Source organism: Perognathus longimembris, chromosome 21 (assembly GCF_023159225.1).
Source record: "Perognathus longimembris pacificus isolate PPM17 chromosome 21, ASM2315922v1, whole genome shotgun sequence".
NCBI lineage: Eukaryota > Metazoa > Chordata > Mammalia > Rodentia > Heteromyidae > Perognathus > Perognathus longimembris.
Window position 1 is genome coordinate 4,304,822 of NC_063181.1, and position 18,956 is coordinate 4,323,777.

Consider the following 18,956-nt stretch of genomic DNA (forward strand, 5'->3'; position numbering starts at 1 on the left):
CCGCGTTCCGTCCCTGGCTGAGTCAGCGCCCAGATGGGGCCACCTCTGCAGAGCAGCCCCCCGCCCCCCGCCGGCTTCACTCCTGCGGGAGCCACCGTTCTGGGGTGTGGAGTCACCAGGCTGCAGCAGACCCGGTAGTTAGTGGCCACTTTCACTTGGGTTACCACCTTCCCTCCAGGAAAACCTCTCCTAATGAGTGCCATCCCTGCAGATGGACTTGACCGTATTCATCTGTTTATGATGGGCAACTTTAATGTGTGTAGAAGCTGGGAGTCCACAGACACTTGCCCAAGGCCAGCCACCCTCCAGCTCTGCCTCTGCTCATTCTCTCCCTTTTCATTGAAGCTAGATATGGCATTGTATCTGTATTTGGTATATACCTCTAAAAGGAAAGGAGAGAGAGAGAGAGAGAGAGCCTGTTACTGACGTTTGAATTCAGGGCTTTGTGCTTATCACATAGGTGCTCTACCGCTTGAATCAGACCCCCAGCCCTTCTTGTTTTAGTTGTTTTTTAGGTAGGATCTTGACCTCTAGTCCTGGGCTAGCCTTGGACAGTGATTCCATGTCTCCAAGCACTTCGTATTACAGACGTGCCATTGCACCTAGCTTGTTTCTTGAGATGAGGTCTTGAAACCCTTTTGCCAGGGCTGCTCTCAAACAGAAGCCTGTGGTCTCTGCTCCTCTGGGATCACAGCCATACGGCTCCCATCCCCAGCTCAGGAGAGGAACGTTGACACACACACATTGTCACTGGATATTACCACACCTAACCCAGGAGTTCCTCAATGTCATTTCACCGTCTAGCGACACTTCAGTTTGTGTATGTGTTAAATCAGACCTATGAATTATAGTTAACGCATAACAGGTTTGTGTATTGAAATTAAATGACAGTGTCTTTTAGTGTCCTCCAGCTTGCAGGTTCACTTTTCTTCAGAATCTACTGTTGAGGCCTCTATCTAGGTTCTTTGCCTTAGAGAATTTCCTATACTCTGGGTTGTGTAGAGTTCATCTTCATAGCACCTTTAATGTAGTCCCTTTTAGATGCAGTCACCTGCACCAGTCCCTTCTCCTGTGTTGGCCACCAACGATGCCACACCGGCTTCTGCCTTTTAAAGCCCCTCAAGTGGCGCTTTATCAGGCGGATAGGTCCTTCTGTTGTGTATCGTATAACGTAATTTGGAGGATACTAGTCATACTGTAATGTATTCTGAAGTGCCAGTGTCACATAGAAGGCATGGATATAGTGTGTCCAGTTAGAGATGTTTCTGCCAGAGCACAGTTTAGGTATTCATGAAAAATGTTCCTACAGAGTCCCACCCTGAAAATTGCATGACCATCAAGCTATTAAAAATCTGTGCAGTTTTGTTACCAGAACACACATGTTGTCTCCCTTACCCTCAAACACGAAATAATCGTTGCCTCATGGAATAATTCTCTCAGACTTGGGAGACTATGCAAAGGTCCTAAAATGACCAAAGACAGGAAAAAGGACACACTGAGCCACGGGGAATAGAAGTAGGGCCCTGAGCCAAAGGGGTTGGCATTAGGGGTGCTTGAGGGGGTATCCAGAACTAGCCACAGACCTCTGGTGGGGGACCTGGTCGTGCACTGTTGTCAACTCCTCCATCAGCCCGGCCTGCAGCTGGCTTACATGAGAGGCGGAGGCAGGTCTAGAGAGGGGGAGGGAGGGGCAAGGCAGGATCGGGCAAGGAGAGAAGGTGGTTCACCTGGAGACAAGTTCCCAGCCAACTCCACAGGGAGCTCCTTGGAACTTCTCAGGGCTTTCAGAGGAGCCAGGTCTTTGTGCTCTGGCAATGGCCAGTCACCTGCCCTGCTCTCCTCTGTCCCCAAAATGGGAGCTCACCTTGGCCAGGTGCTTCCTCCCAGAAAGGTCTTCCAGCTGAGCAATGTTAGCATGGGAGACAAACCACCAAATAAGTGAGTAGGGGCCTGCCGCACTGCCATGTAGCAAAGAGATTTATCTTCTAAGGGCTACCACTCTGCTCATACTGCCCCAGCCTCCGTCCTCCAGTAGCAGCCTGTGGGAACTGTAGGACATCCCTACCCTGATAGCATTCTGCGTTTTGCCAAGAAGGCTGAGCTGCTCAGTGTAGACGCATGTGCCAAAGAACCAAAGTCGAGACAAGTAAGGAATAACATCAAGCTCTCTACACCTTTTCTTGGCTTCAGCCACAGATTTGTCTTTGGCATTCAGTGTTTAGTTTTCATTATCCCAAGAAATTCACCTAAAACTTAAGGCTCTTCTTGCAACACGTCCCTAACTTATCCATTCTATCCCACCAGACTGTCACAGACTCACCTGATGAGTTACTAAAAGAAACAGATTCCTCTAGTCATCAAAAACTCAAGTTCTCCAAATTAATGACAGAATATCTCTAAATTATTTACATTGGCAGAGAAGGAAGTGAATGATCAAGGACAGTTCTGTAGAAGTGCAAGGCAGTTTGGATGAATGACAATGTGAAAAGGCTAGAATTGTGAGCCAAAGGCAGCACTAGTGCCACACGTAACCAGTGCTACAACTGTGTTCATCTGATGAGGCAGGAACTGTGCTCCCTTCGGGTGGGTGGACCCCCTTCCCACCTGGAGGGGAGGAGAGTGGCGTCCACAGCCACAGCTATGCGGACTCACTGGGCGGTCAGAACGGATCTTCAACACTAGTCTGGTCATTTGGGGAGAGTATCTGGATTCTGGGTTTCCCTCTTATTTGAGTTTGGGGTTTAAGAACCTTTGCTCTAGAGGAAAAAACAGCTTCAACCCCAGCTTACTGTTTAAACTGTCCCTGTGAGGATGTTATTATAAGAGCTATTTGTAATTAGTACAGCAAATGATTGTACATAAGTGAGCATCACTAAATTGCTTAAAGCTACCTGAAGCATTTCTCTTAAGTAATTTAAATAAACATTTCCCTCTGCCTTAGGAGTTCTTTGTAATGCAAACTGTAATTAAGTCATTTGGATAATTTGGCCCCAGACACTTTTGGATGAAGTCTAAGAGTCTTCTGTAGGCTTTGGATCTAAAGTAAATATTAAAATAAGAAGGCTTCAGGCTCGTTCAACTGCTTCCATAGCTGAATGCAAGAAGCAGATTAAAGGAAGCATAAATTAGTAGGACTGTACTAATAGCTCTAAGTGTAGTCTTTTCTACCAGGATTAGTATTGGTTCTTTACATTGTAATCTTATACCTTTCTATTAGAATTGATTTATAACAATCCAAAACTTCTGTTCAAAGACAATCTGTAAGCCTAAAACTGTATGAGAGTTTTCCAAATAACATTTTTCCTCCAGAAGATTTAAGTTCTGGGCTCTTCCTGGATTTTTTTAGAATCATAGTGCTGGTATGTTTTGTTTGCTCCTTCCTCCTCTACGAGGCCAACGGAATCTCTAGGAAGTTCAGCCAGGTCCTTGTTTCTCTGAGCAGTAGTCCATCTCTGCTAAGGAGCACAAGTCTGAAATGAGCAGGGTTGTTCTGCTTTGTCCCGTTTTCCTTTGGCGGCAGGTTTGTCTTTTCTGAATAGGAAAGGGGTGTTCCAAGCAAACACAACAGTCCTGATCTGACATCAGCACTCCTTTTATTTACACTTCTTCTTTTGCAGGATCTTCATAGTGTGGAGGTTCTGAGTTTCACTTGCCTGGCTTTGTGAAGACTTGAGGATCTGAATTTAAATAGCTTTCTAGCAAGAATTTAAACTTTGTGTCAAGATTTCAGTGAGCTAGGGTTTTGCGAGGTTTTTGTTTCTACAAACTACTTTGCCTATGTAATTCTACACATTGATTGTCAGCACTCTTTCTGTATAGGAGGCTGCTTTTCTAGGAAATTGTACACTTGGTAAATCAGTAAAGTTAGTTTTCTCTTACTTCTAGTTGTCACTGAAATTTAGAAACTCTATCATCAACTATAAAACATACTGTTTTTACAAATTGTCAAAATTTTAGACAAAATTTTAGGAAGCACTTTATTCATGGTATTCTAACACTTTTGTATTTATCTAAAGTCTAAGGCCAGGCCTGTGGGTGAATACTTGTAATCTCAGATACTTGGGAGGTGTAGATTGGAAGGACTTTGATTTGTTTCAACAAATAAGCTTGGCGTGGTGATACATGCTTGCCACCCCAGGTGCACAGGGCCTTAAGTAGGAGGAGAGCAGTATAAGACCAACCTGGACAAAAAGCTTGAGCCCCTATCTGAAGAATAAAGCAAACAAGAGCTGGAGGTGTGCTTCAAGTGGTAGAACACACGTCTCACAAGTGGGAAAGCCTGAATATAAATCCCAGGTGTGGCATTACCATTATTATAATCCATAAAAATGGATTAAAAATCATATACCACCATCAATAAGCATTGATATTTTTCATAAATGTCATAAGGTTTGATTTTGTTTACAGTTTCTCTATTTGAATCAGGATTCAAAAAATGTTGGTTAACAATTGGTTGACCTATCTTCTAAATTTCTTTCAATCTGTGACTGCCCCTCCGTATCTTTTTGTTCTTCTTTGATTTAGAGAATGAAATTTAGAATGGGAATTTCCCCAATATCTGCTACTAGATGACTCTGGGATGCAGTGTATATAGGAAAGATAGGACAAGTATTTTACTTACTCATTTTATTTTATTTTATTTTATTTTTGGCCAGTCCTGGGCCTTGGACTCAGGGCCTGAGCACTGTCCCTGGCTTCTTTTTGCTCAAGGCTAGCACTCTGCCACTTGAGCCACAGCGCCACTTCTGGCCGTTTTCTATATACGTGGTGCTGGGGAATCGAACCCAGGGCTTCATGTATACAAGGCCAGCACTCTGCCACTAGGCCATATTCCCAGCCTACTTACTCGTTTTTATTGGCAGTTTCCAGAATGGCATTCTGAGGTTTTCTAGCATTTCCCATGCGAGTTCCCTTTTTGTCGATCTTGTGCATTAAAATATTTGGATTTGTACCAATGTATTATGATTAACATATTTATTGATGACCACACTTTCCATCTTTGGCCAGTGGGATTCTTTCCAGGTTGGTTCCTGAGTCCTTCGTTTCACTCTCAACAAGTTTGTTATGTGTATTTAAGGTGTACATGGTGTTGTGAAATACATACATGTAATAAAGTGACCTCCATAATGTACCAAGTTAACTAACACATACATCATCTGACATAATTATACATTTTCCCTCAATGGCAAGGGCACCGATCATATCCCTTTTTGCAGAAGTCCTGAGTATGGTACAGTACCATTACTGTACTTAGGTTGTTTCCATATTGTGGCTATTATGAATATGCTGCAGTGTGGCTGTCCCTAGGAGATGGGGATTTTATTTTCTCTGGGTAGACCCCCAGAAGAGCTGGCTCATCTGATGATTACCTTTAATTTCTGTGGGAATCTTCATACTGCTTTCCACAATGGTTGTAGGTGTTCTCTACTCCCTGGCCAACAGCTGTTATCTCTTGTCCTTTTTATGATAGCTATCTCTATGTGTGTAATGATAGCTCATGTGATTGGTTGCATTGAATTTCTCTGATGATTAATGATGTTGCATCTTTTCTCTACCTCTTGAACTTCGTATGTGTTCTATTGAGAAATGTCTGTTCACATCCTTTGCTCATTTAAAAATTGAGTTATATGTTTCTTCCTAGTGAACTGTATGAATTCTTCATAACATTTAATTAGCTTTTTATCACATGTATGATAGCAAGTATTTTTCTCAGTTCATAAGTTACTTTTTTTTTTTTTTGACATGACCCTCAGTGGTGTTTAATATCTTCCTTCCAATCTGGTATAGGGTTTTCTAGGCTTGCTCCAGTTACTTGCTGTCTGAGTAGAGCCATCCACTTCTCCCTGCTTTCTGTCTGGTGGCAGATGTTTTTATGGAGACATAATCTAGACATTCAGTTGCTTACTTGTTCCTGGGTGGGTCTTTGTTCCTCCTTGTCTTTCCATGGATAGAGCTTAGAACTATAATGTTTAATGTTACATTTCCCATTTGCTTTATTTTCATTATATGTATGGTACTCACAGAAATAACATCAATAAATTGATCATCCAAAAAATTGAAAAAGGGGCTAGGGATATGGCCTAGTGGCAAGAGTGCCTGCCTCATATACATGAGGCCCTGGGTTCGATTCCCCAGCACCACATATACAGAAAATGGCCAGAAGTGGCGCTGTGGCTCAAGTGGCAGAGTGCTAGCCTTGAGCAAAAAAAAGAAGCCAGGGACAGTGCTCAGGCCCTGAGTCCAAGGCCCAGGACTGGCCAAAAAAAAAAAAAAAACCACCAAAAAATTGAAAAAGAAAATGGATTTACAGGGGTGGGGTGAGCATTCTTTCTGTGTCTAGGGTCAGAATGTCCTCTATTAGGTATGTGAAAATTTCTGTAGCTTAAAGTTATTTGGAATTTCTTTTATATGGCTACTTAACCAACTGGTTGACCAACTGAATTTGATTTTTTTTTGGGGGGGGGGGGTTCCGTGACCGGGAAGTGAATTGATTTTTTTTTTTTTTTGCCAGTCCTGGGGCTTGAACTCAGGGCTTGAGCACTGTCCCTGACTTCTTTTTTGCTCAAGGCTAGCACTCTGCCACTTGAGCCACAGCGCCATTTCTGGCCTTTTCTATATATGTGGTGCTGAGGAATCGAACCCAGGGCTTCATGTATACGAGGCAAGCACTCTTGCCACTAGGCCATATTCCCAGCCCCCTGAATTTGATTTGTTTTAGACATTGCTTTTTCTAAAGAAAAAAATCGATTCTGTTGTATGACTGGTGATGAGATTGTCCATTTCTATTCTCTTGATTATTGAAATGTTCTGTAGTTTGAACTTGGTATAGAACTTCAGGGCGCTGTCCTGCCTGTCTGAGAGGCACTGGAGCCCTGCTTCTTGCACATAGAACTGAAGAGAAGACTTGGTTAGAGTGTAGGCAGCCTTACAATGTTCAGTGCTGTTTTTCTGCCACCTTTAGTTCCAGAACAGAAGAGACTAAGCCTGGGGACGATGTGGCTCTAAGGGACACATACCTCAGGACATCTCTTCCCCCATAGGCCTCCAGCAGCTGGCTCGTCATCATCAAATGCTTTTGCTCCTTCCTTACTAATGCATTTTGGGGAAAAGTGTATTCATTGGTCAAAAAAAAAACAGGCCTAAGATTTGACTACAGAGAGCGCCTCAGTTTAATGAGAGCTCCTGCTTCTCCAGTAGCTGTGTTGACAGCCAGGCTGTTGGGAGGCTCGCGTGCCTGCCCCGTGGAGGGTGGTCGCCCCGCAGCCAGGCTTCCTAGACACCCAGCGAGCGTCGGCTGCGGAGCCGCCCTGTGCTACGTGCCCGGGAGCTGGTACACAGGGCTGTGAGGGAGCAAGGAAAGCCATGCTGCACTCCAACTGGAACGGAAGTTGCAAAAACCCCTACCCCCTTGTTGCCGTTTTAACAAACAGTGATGTCAAATCTGTGTGTTTAAACAGAGGAAAAGGCAATTTTATTTGGGCCATGCCGTTTTAAGATAAATGAAAAACTGGCTTTGGCTCATTCCACACCCCTCCCTAGCTCAGTCTTAAGCTGAGCCCCACAGAGCACAGCCTCCCCCCCGCCCCCCCACTCCCCCAGCTTGCTCAGTTTATTGCCAGTTCTGGTGCTGTCTGCTCTGGAAAGTCACAGGAAGAGCTGATAAGGGGCTGAGGACAGAATCTCAGGTCTTATCTTTCCCTAGCACACAGTGCTGAGAGTGCGTCCTTTTCCTGTCCTCCGACAAGAGACCTAAACAGCCATGTCCTGGCGGCCAGCAGGCCTCACTCCTAGAGGAGCCAGAGAGGAGAAAGTGGGTTGCTGCTTTCTGCAGCGTTGTGTAGCACCAACTACGTGTGTGATGTCTCCCGATGGATGGACGAGCACAGGGCACACCTACACCTGTGACTTCCCAGGAAGCAGGCATGCAGAGGAAGCACTGTCAGGACCTAGGGCTGGTAATGATGGGTTGCTTTGTTTGCTCGAGTTTTGCCAAAGGACTTAAGTTTGGCCTGAAAGGATTAGGTTTGATTTTCCGTTTGTTGACAGAGCAGGCAACTGGTTTTTAGAGCTTCTGTGATAATAAGAAATTGGCACTGAGGATTCTCTCGTGTGGGAGCCAAAGAGAGAAACACCAGCTTGTCCCTCTGTCCCTCTTACCTGTCAGACCATCTCTCAATGTCACGTAGACAGAGAGGGCAAAGAGGGGCCTGCCTTTGGCGTGGCACAGGAAGGGCCGGAGGAGGCCGTGCCTTATTTCCTCACTGTCCTCTCGGGAGCTGGAGACTCAGGTGAAGCACTGGTGTACTCTCTCATCCTGGTGCTTCCCGAAGGGCAGCCTTGCACCTCCATCGCCTGTCCCTAGAGCCTCCCAAAGGGCTCGGCTTGCAACCTCCATTGGGCAGTCCGAACTGTTGCAGAACAATTCTGAACATGGTTCAAATTAATTTACTTTTCTCTTAAAAGTATCTTGAGCAATAATTCTAAATATGATTTTAAAGTTCCTGTTCTCTAACGGCCTTGTTCTCTAAAGAATCTAAAAGTTTTCACTGCTGTGTTTCCTAAAAAGAGTGAGTTCAGGTTTGAGTTGTTAGTATTGTTAGGCAAAGTTTGTGTCCAGTCCTCTGTGGAGGAGAATGGCAGTGACAGAAGCCTCCAGAAGCCCCTGCTTTTGCTCTTCGATTCCAGCCCTGCCTTCTGCGGGGTGTGGAGGCTGTTCATCCTGCCTCTGGAGAGAGAGCAGGGAGAGCCAGTTGACCTAGAATCATAAAATACAGTCAATTCAGATTATTTTTAGACTTCATTGGGGGGAGTCGGCACCTCCGTTGCATTGATCACTTCTGGCTCTGAAGGAGCCTCGTTAGTCTTCTGGTGGCCAGCGCGGTGGGCGGCCCTCACCTGAGTCCTGAGCACCTTCAGGAGGCAGAAAGCTGCTCTTTTCCCAAAGGCCGCAAGACTTGACGGTGGTTCTGATGTCAGTTACTTGAGAAGCTGCCATGAGAGCCATCCTTTCAAAACCTGTTGGCGTTGGCTTTTCCTAATGAGCGGTAATTTGAGCAGCTGACTAGGCAAATGGGAAAGAAAAGAAAACAGAAAAGAAACAAAGTGAACAGCTTTGTTAATATTGGCATTCGTGTGAGGAATTTGGCATTACTTGTATTTCTCTACCAAAGGCCAGTGAAGACCAAGATGCTCTGTGCTTCGCAGTTTCCCATTATCTTCTCTGAGATGTCCAGTTCATTTGTCTAAGTTTGAATTCCAAACAAAGGTCCCATGCCCAATTATTAGACGATATCTCTGAGGCACTCAGCATCATTGAGTTACTCTCAGTCACTTCTACTTCGTGTGTGTGTGTGTGTGTGTGCGCGTGTGCGTGTGCGTGTGTGCCAATCTTGGGGCTTGAACTCTGGGCCTGGGCACTGAGCACTGTCCCTGAGCTTCTTTTGCTCAAGGCTAGCACTCTACCACTTGAGCCACAGCGCCACTCTGGCCTTTTCTGTTTACGTGGTACTAAGGAATCAAATGCAGGGTTTCATGCATGCTAGGCAAGCACTCTACCATGAAGCCACATTCCCAGCCCCCCTGTCACTTCTCCACATAATGTTTCCCTAGACTACCTCCTTTGGCTCTTCCAAAGCCAGTTAGTAGCCTCTCCTTCTCACTGGCATTCTGCAAGAATCATACTAAGGTCCTCATGAAAGCCAAAAGCCGTCCAGTTTCATATGTGTTACAGGAGTTACCCCTTATCCAAGACCGCAGTAGGCTGATGCCTTGGATAGTGCCAGGCCTTTTCTGTCACAACCCCGCTCCTATCATGCACTGGGGTTGTAACCATTGAGTCCCAGTTCCAACACAAAAACTGGCACAAATTTCTTCTATTATCTTCACAGTTGTTGTGATTGAAGATTCATTTTATTGTGGATCTTAGCAACCTCCACATATGATTTTTCTTCTTATGAAGTTGGGAACTTTACTTTTCACTTAAGAGAAAATAGTTTGCATCTTCTCTGTATTCAGATCACCAGCAACACTGTGCTATGCCTTGACCTTTGTTTTTTTCTTTTCTTTTTGGTCAGTCATGGGGCTTAAACTCTGGGCCTGCAGGCTGTCCCTGTGCTCTTCATTTCAAGGCTAGCACTCTACCCCTTGAGCCTCAGCACCACTTTTGGTTTTCTGGTGGTTAATTGCAGATAAGAGTCTCACAGACCTTCCTGCCCAGGCTGGCTTTCAACCTCCATCCTCAGATCTCAGCCTCCTAAGTAGCTAGGATTGCAGGCATGAGCCACCAGCTTCTGGCTTGAACATTATTAGTAAAGAAAAAAATATAAGCTGGACACTGGTGGCTGGAGCCTGTAATCCTAGCTGCTCAGGAGGCTGAGATCTTAGGATCTGGGCCAACCCAGCAGACAAATCCTCAAGATTCTTCTCTCTAAGGTGTAAAAGGTAGAGTGCCAGCTGTGAACAAAAAAGCTGAGTGAGCACATGGGGCTCTGAATTGAAGCCCTAGTGTACACACACACACACACACACACACACACACACACACACACACACACACACTACTGCAAGAGGCCTATCATGAGCTATCTACTAAAATGACTGAGACCTGAGTAGCTCACACAGTATGGAAACTGGACAAAGGGGTGATTCAGTTTCTGGGTGGGATTCAGTACAAAAGTTCATCATACTATCTGGAATGGCAGGCAGTTTAAACTTAGGAATTATTTCTAGAATTTTCCATCTATTCTTTCATATCATAATTGATTCTGAGTAACTGAAACCACGTGTTCTAGTCTTATCTTCTGCTATTATAACAGAATACTAACACTGGGTAATGATAAGGAAGAAAGGATTATCTCTCACAGTTCTGGAGGCTGGAATATAGAAAGGATTATCTCTCACAGTTCTAGAGGCTGGAATATTCAATGCTCAGGTGCTAGCCAGTGTCTGATGTGGGCCTTCCTTCTGTGTCCCACACGATGGAAGACGTCTGTGGTCACGTGGCGAGAGAGTGGCCGTGAGCTCACATCTCTCTTACTCCTGTAAAGCCAGTAATCTCATCCTGGGGCCCCTCCTCACCACCCCAGTGACCCGCTTCCCACCGATGCCCTCAACATCTGAATTTGAGGATTGAGATTCCAGCACGAACCTAACACCATGCAAAGAGAAGCACACGCAAGTGCACACTCAGTAGATTTATCTGTTCTGCAAATGTTTAACATGATAGGCTCATCGCCGTAAATGGTCAATCCCGGTTCTAGAGAGCCCCTTCCCAGAACCTTGGCAAAGGGCTTCAAATACATGCCATAGGTTTTTGTTCCTGCTTGCCTGTGAATATACACACATAATTTCTGGCTGTTTTCCAGTTTATTTGTAGCATAATTTTCATTGTATTACTATAGCCTTGATTTTCAGTATTGCACCAGGTCAAAACTTTTCTTCATTTGGTGGGGTTTTAATTTGGTTTTGGCTCCTATGTATTCACTTGTTAATGCTAAAACTGGTTGTGTCTCCAAAGCTGAGACTGTTTAGCCTAATTCCAGGCTTAACGATGAATGTCTTGAATAAGGTGCAGGACTTCACCCTTGAATAACTTTTTGTGTGTGCTGGTCCAGGCACTTGAACTCAGGACCTGGTACTACTATTCTTGAGCATTTTCCCCCCCTCAAGGTTAGCACTGTACCCTACTTGAGCCACAGCTCCACTTCTGGCTTTTTAGTGGTTAGTTGGTAATAAGAGTCTGGGTTGGAACCACAGTCCTCACAGATCTCAGCCTCCTGAGTAGCTAGAATTAGAAGGCGTGAACCACCGGTGCCTGGCTTATGAGTGCACAAAATATCTCTTTGTCAGTAAAGCAGAGAATGTTTTCAATATAGAAACCACCAAGGAAGCACATGAAACCACAAAGTTCATGGGAGGTAGGGAAAGAAGTGCCGATAGGCCACACGGTGCCTGCTTCCTAGCTAGGACTGCCAAACTGCTGCCTAACCTGATGTCAGTGGCAGACCATTGAGGTGACTACCTGGAGTCAGAAGCTTTCCCAGGTTGTGTCTTCAGACCAAGATCTGACGGAGCCTGCCTTTCCCAGCCCACTGCTGGAGGCTGTGGTAGAGCCTCCATCCACTGTTCAGCTTCTCTAGCTGCCCTTATACCCTTCACGGGCCCTGCACCTCCCGCTCTCCACTCTGGTGAGAACAGCTCATTCAGTCTTTTGCCACCCCTGAGGGGTCAGTGAATCCCACAGGAAGAGGGTAATCTTCCTGTACTACGTTGCCTTATTCCAGTTGACTTTTCCCCTAGAAGGTGACTATAATAGGTGGGATTACAGCCAGAGGAAAAATGCAGATCCTTCGACTGAGCTCCTGGGGATTGCTGGGGATTATCCCACACCACACTCGCAGGGCCCTGGTAGTGGTTAGAGGAGCTGTGCACATCCCTGAGAGCGGTGTCCTCAGGATAGGAAAGCATTCTACAAAACGCTACCGCTTCCCTCGCTTCCTGCCCTCCCAAGCCCCTCTTGACACTAGAACGGCAGCCAGAACGCATGGCACTTAGTAGGCAGGAACAGCAGCAGCTCTTCCCAGCTCCCAGCCAGTCAGACGTGGTGCCTTGTGTTTTGTTGAATCCTTAACAAGCCTCATTCCTCAAGAGATATTTTTTTTCTAAATATAAATAAAGTAGAAATGGTCTCAGGGAACTTACTTCCTTGGAAGCACTGATTGCAAAGCAAGTTATGTGAGCAATAATTGTTTGTATGGGTAGTAAATGAGATGATGGTCCTTAAGGAATCAGGCTGATGAGGGAAATGGCCTTGCACTTGATCTTCAAGGAATTGATGTGTGGGCCTATGGGTGAGGATCTGGAAGAACATTCTAGGCTAACAGTGAGCCATTGAATCTGTTCTACCTCTTCTGTTGGGGAATTTAAATCATTCAGGCACGTTCTCTCTCCCTCCCTCCCTCCCTCCCTCCCTCCCTCCCTCCCTCCCTCCCTCCCTCCCTCCCTCCCTCCCTCCCTCCCTCCCTCCTGTGGGTTTCAGCATTACCTTCGTTGTTCATGCAGAATTACTTTATGCTTGAACCTATTTGTTTCCAAAGCAGACAGGTGCCATTTCTGCCCCCAGGAATCCACAGAGACATACTTTGGGTTTGTCAGAACTGTTCTGCTAAGGAAGTTGAGAGATGTGTAGAATATTTTTTCAATCTGCTTTGATGCCAAGCTTTCTTAACTTTTCACAGACTGGTCCAGCACATGACGACAGACAAGCCGTTGTGGAAAGTGAGCATTCATTCATGACAAGCAATAGTGCTGGCACCATTAACCCCAGTTGCTAAACCCATTCCCCTTGAGCTCTGGGTGTCTGCTCCTTCTTTCTTGAGAGATTACTGTGGCAGCATCACAATGGGCCGTAATGTGCCAGTCAGACGGCTCCCTTCATTCTGTCCCAGCAATGGATGAGAAAGGCCAGGGCAGGCAGAAAAGTTTTCCTTTTCATTCCAGGACCGGAACATCTGCAGGGAGTGCTCGTTGTATGTACATGGCACATCTTCTCTAAATGCCCTCTTCCTAGCTTCCCTGTGCTTTTTTTCTTGCTCTGAAAGAGACCTAATAGCAGTCTTCTGAGAATGATACGGTGAATCCTGTATGTGGACATTGTACTGGTAATCTGTCCAGTGCACACATCCTCTATGCTCCAAAGAGCTAACGCAGACTTCACAGAAGCAGAAGATTCATGTGCAGAAGCTTAGCTTGGTTGAGCCTCCAGATCAGATGCTCCACCCACCACCACCCCCCAAAAAAGAAAATGAAAGAAAAAAAGAACAAATGCCCTGAGGGGACCTGAGAAAGTTAGGATGCCTAAACTTCATGTCTTCAGGACTGCTGTCTGCAAGGCTACTTTTCTTTACATTCACTCTTTTTTCTTTCTTTATTGTCAGTCCAAATCACCAAGGATAAATTACAGAATTAAGATTCTCCCACACTAATCACATCACCTGGTATACACCCATGAGCCACTTGAAATCTATTTAATGCTAACAAGGAAATGGAGTCAAAGGCAGCAAATGGCGGAGTCCAGTGGATTTCTCCACAGAGGTACCACTCGCACAGGAGCAGAGTCCCCAGGGACATTGTCCAGTGCCAAGCCGAGAGGGGTCCTTGCCTTAGGTACGAAGTCGGACCTTCTTACTTCTTTAAGACAACCAGACTTTGTCATGCACATTTATATGCTCGTCTGGCAAATGATAGAACTCTTAAACCTGACTTCAGTTTATTATTTATATGAATTGCATACCGGAATAATATAGGGGTTTTTCCCCCCTCTTTTACACATACTATTGCCAGATGCCAGTGGCTTATACCTGTAATCTTGCCATTAGTGATCTGAAGATTGCAGTTCAAAGCCAGCTAGAGCAGGAAAGTCCAAGAAACTCTTACCTACAATTAACCAGCAAAAAGTCGGAAGTGGAATTGTGGCTTAACTGGTAGAATGCTAGCTTCGAGAAAAGAAAAGACAGTATCATTTTCTGTGGACATTTTTTCCTACATGAAACCCATGCATCAGCTGACCCATGTTCTCCCAGAAGCTGAGCAGGGAACTTTGGTCCTGAATTATAGTTGGTTGAGAAGCACTTCAGTGTTGGTCTCTCTGAGGAGAGGGTGAGAAGCAAGGCTACTAATGTGGAAGAACAAGAGCTTGGCTCCTGGCAGCGTGGAGGCAGTTGGGGTGAGAGTTTTCTGTCAAGCAACCTCTACTCTGCGGCCTGCTTGTTCTCAAGCCTCCCCAGCCCTCCTTGGCCTTCTGCCTTCTGCACTGCGGAGCAGCCTCTGAGGCTGGCCCCCTTGTCTTTCCAGAGATGAGTGTACATTAGCTCTGTGAGGGAAGGGAACCTTACAAGTCTCCTGATTTAACCTACATGGCTTACTACATTAGGTAACAGATCCAGAGAGACTATGGGACTTACTGAAGGGTTTCTTCCATTAGTTAACGGCAGAAATTGGTATTTACAGAAATGCTTCCTGAACCCCTAAGCTTAAGCAAAATGTCTGGCAAGATGATATGGCAAGATGAGCCGTGGCTTCCTTGGTGGTATTATATGTAGAACCATACAGTTTTCAACTTATTTAGGAACTCATTTTACTGTTTTTGAGACTACCATTAGCAAACTGGGACATCCTCAAAGTTTACAGAGTAGAAAAAGTCACGCTTAAATGTTACGGATTTTCTTTGAGGTGGCAATGTGTAATATAAATGAGAAGGCACAATTGCTTCTATTTCAAAATACAAAAAAAAATAACTGGTGTGTTGCTTTTTCAGTCTTGTTCACTTTGCGATGTAGACCAGATGTGGAAAGGAATCATTTTCTTGAGTAGATGTATGCTTTCTTCATGGCATGCTCTGCCCAAGAATAGAGGACAGAGGTTGTAATGTAGTAATGCAGTAATGCTGGTTTCCGATCTCAGGAATATGGGCTATGAGACTGGAACAGAGCCCCCGCGGGAATCAGGCTTTCCACACATTCCTCCTTTGTGGCTGCGAGCCTTGGACAGCTCTCTCCACAAGTCCCCTGGTCAGGAGGAGGCCGAGTGCTGGCACTTCCTGTTGCCTCCTGAGCGGGGTTCAGGGCCCCGACTTGCTATTCTTTACACCACTGTGGAAGTTGGTCAGAGACCAACAGTCTGAGATGACAAAGACCCATTGACTTCAACAAGTGACTCAAAAATGGTCTTGCATTGCTTATAACATTAAGTATGATCAACATCAGCCATCCCTCCGTTCCTGCAGAGAAGCTGTTCCGAGCAGGAGGAATTCAGGAGGTAATGCAGAGCAAGGTGAAGAGCAGACGATTTCACTTCATCATGAGCTCCTAACTCACAAGCCCACTCCAGAAGTCTGGCCCACCAGGGGCAGGCAGCCATGACGGCCTGTTTATAGTAGACCACCCTCCCAGTGCCCCGGCTGGGGTGACTGTGGTGTGTACCCTCCTTGAGAAGCAAGGTCTTTCTTGTCCTAGGATTGGCTAGCACCATCTTTAATTCTGCTCTGCAAAAGTTCAGCCCTTGTTTGCCATTTGAGGGACAGAAAGACAAAGCAAAGTAATGTGGGTTTTGTTTCCTCTGGCAGCTTTGGTATGGGTTTGGTTTTGGTTTTGTAGACTTCTCTTAACTACCTGATGAGAGTCCTTAAGTTAAATCCTAATCATTTAAACTTCCCAAAGCTTGATTGATCCCACATAGTCTGTATTCTGTTTTCGCAACTTGAAAACTGACTTCATGCTTTTGGTGATTTTAGTCCCAAGGCTGAAAATAAAGGACAGTGTTGACCACTGATTGACAGAGGAAATCCTGCCTTTTTTCTCTTGACTGTACCGGGGTTTGAACTCAGGACCTCATATTTGCTAGATAGTTGTTCAACCTCTTGGGCACATCCTCAGTCCTTTTGGCTCTGGTTACTTTTTAGATAGTCATGTCCTTTTTTACCTAGGGCTAGACTTGGACCATAACCTTACAATTCTGACTCCTGTATAGCTGAGATTACAGACATAAACCATAACACCGAACCTAATAAAGAGACCCTTTAGTGAGAGCTCTATTGACCAGTGGCCACCCAAGGCTCACCATTACTGAACAGAATATTGGTTCTGCTGGAATTCAATCCCACTGGCCTGGATTTTGAGGACACTTGTGTCAGGAATATAGACTGTGTTTATGTGTGTTGGTTTATTGTTCAGTTAGCTACACACATGGATTATTGCTAGCTTCGTTCAGAGTTGTATGTAGAGTTCTGGTCTGAAAATTGCTTTCTTTGTTTAGACTCCTCCCGCCCCCCCCCCACCCTCCTTTCCACCAAAATGCAAGGGTAGCAACTGGCTTCTTCCTGTGAGAGTGAAGGAGTGTTAGGGGAGAGGCCAGATAAGTATGAAAACTGGAGAATGGGTGTTATTATTGAATGACCGGAATCTGTAGGAGCTGACTTTACTTAAAGCATATTTCTCTTTTTTTTCAACTTGAAGGTATTTCCTTTTTCACACACTCATTTTTCCTTGCTGGATGCCCAACAGGTCACAGCCCATATGAGAATACCAGCATTTCATGATTTACCCCCCTTTATTTAGGGTTAGGTATTTCCTCTCCCTTCCCCAGCTTTACAGCTCAATATTCAAAATTAAAATTTATTCTCAATCCCAGCGTTTACTTTTCAGTAATCTCACACTTCTAGGGACTTAACGAAGAGCATTGAGTGTCTAGTCTGTGTTGGAGTAGGGATGGACTGACTCTCTCGCTGCCCCTCCTCCCCAGCCAAGGAAAGGAGCAGGTGACCCTGCCCTTGAGGGCGTTCGACTGCTCCAGGAACACCTGCCAGAGATTGCCCACTGCACAGCAGTAGCAAGCCTCCCACCCCCTCCCCAACCCTGGGGCTCCAGTTTGGAATTGTCTGTCTTCCTCTCGGGGAGAAACTCTTAGGACATCTGAGTTTCTGGATCAACACACAACGCCTGTGGACTCCATAGTGGATCCAAAATCTGTTTCTTACAAAATTATAACACTCCTGAACCTCGGTGTGCCTGGTTTCTATGGGAGAGTCTAGAGCTAACTGCCATTTGTAGCATTGCTCCTAAGGTGCCAGCTAGACAACCTGCCAGCTAGCGACCCACGTTACCTTCTGTCCGTTCAGCCCCTGCCCGAGGGCGTGGCCACCGTGTCCTGCACTTGGCAGTTCAGGCCCAGCAGAGAGGAGAAAAAGAGCCAGGGGCACCCCAGGTCGCTCTCCTTTCCTAACTGCCGAGTTGGAGGGGCTCCCTACGGGGTCCTCAGACTGTGCGTGCGCAGGACCACTGACAGATGCATAACCTCATTGTAACTCTCATCCCCCTAGGAGGATGGCAGCGCCCCTACTCCAGATGGGAGTGAGTCCTCCACCACCACCACCAGTGCCTTCACCATCCAGGAGTATTTTGCCAAGCGGATGTCTCAGCTAAAGAACAAGCTGCAGACCCCAGCTCCAGGGCCTGGCTTTTCAGAGACGCCAGTGGAACGGAAAAAGGGAAAGAAAACCACCGAAGAGACAGCAGGTATAGACACAGAGCATGACCCCCAGCCGAAGGTCAAGCGGTCTAAAAAGAAAAGGCTTGAGGAGGAGAGCCAGGGACCTGTGGCCAAGAGAAAAGACCCAGGCGAGCGGCAGCCGGGAGACCCCTCCGTGGAGGCTGCAGACTGCGCGCAGCACTCTGATGACCAGGATGCTGTCCCAAAACCCAGAAAGAAGAGCGCCAAGAAGAAGCCGCCAGAGCCACCGGAGGTGGTAGTAGATGCTGTGCTAGATGACGCGCCAGGGAGAAAGAAGAAGAAAAAGAAGAAAGCTTCCAGATGAGCTCTTGCCAGCGGGGCCTTCCGGCCACTCTGCTGTCAGGCGCTGCGGGGCAAACTCTCTGGCCCGGAGTCAGAGCAGAAGGAGCCCCGCACAGGTGGGGCTCATTGCTAACATGCCCATGAACTGCCAGGTCTCGCCCGCTTACCACGTCTTCCCCAAATCACCTTCCAGGAGAACTGATCAAACAAATAAAGTTCTTTCGAGCTGAGTCCGTCGCAGGAGTGTTTATTCACATTCCTAGGGACACCCGCAGCCTTGTATGCGTGTGCGCGGTCGTGTGTAAAAGTCACGGTCTGTATCTGCTCTGGTTTCCTTCAGTAACAATGACTTGTGCTTCCTTCTGAAGGACTTAGTCTAATTAAGGGATTAAGAGGCAATCGTTTGGATTCAGATAGTTCCTTTTGTTCTACAGCCAGCCATACATTTCTGCCAAGTAGGAATTATATGACTGCATTCCCGAGTGAGAGGGCTTTTGTTGTCATGGCCTCAGTTTTGGTGGGGCAGCTGTTCCTCTCCCAGCGAGCGGTGGCAGCCATATGTACCAAGACTGCCCGTGACCAGGCTGGTCGTGGGGACACTCCTTCATCTG

At 46.1% G+C, this 18,956-nt stretch overlaps 1 protein-coding gene across 1 annotated transcript in view; it reads left to right on the forward strand.

Moving 5' to 3' along the window:
• Pinx1 (PIN2 (TERF1) interacting telomerase inhibitor 1) overlaps positions 1 to 18,575 on the forward strand; it is a 48,984-nt gene extending 30,409 nt beyond the window's left edge. Inside the window, exon 7 of the mRNA XM_048330483.1 lies at positions 17,873 to 18,575. Coding sequence (XP_048186440.1) covers positions 17,873 to 18,367 — 495 coding nt within the window. The 3' untranslated portion in view covers positions 18,368 to 18,575. The remainder of the gene's footprint in view (positions 1 to 17,872) is intronic.
• The last annotated feature ends 381 nt before the right edge of the window (positions 18,576 to 18,956 follow it).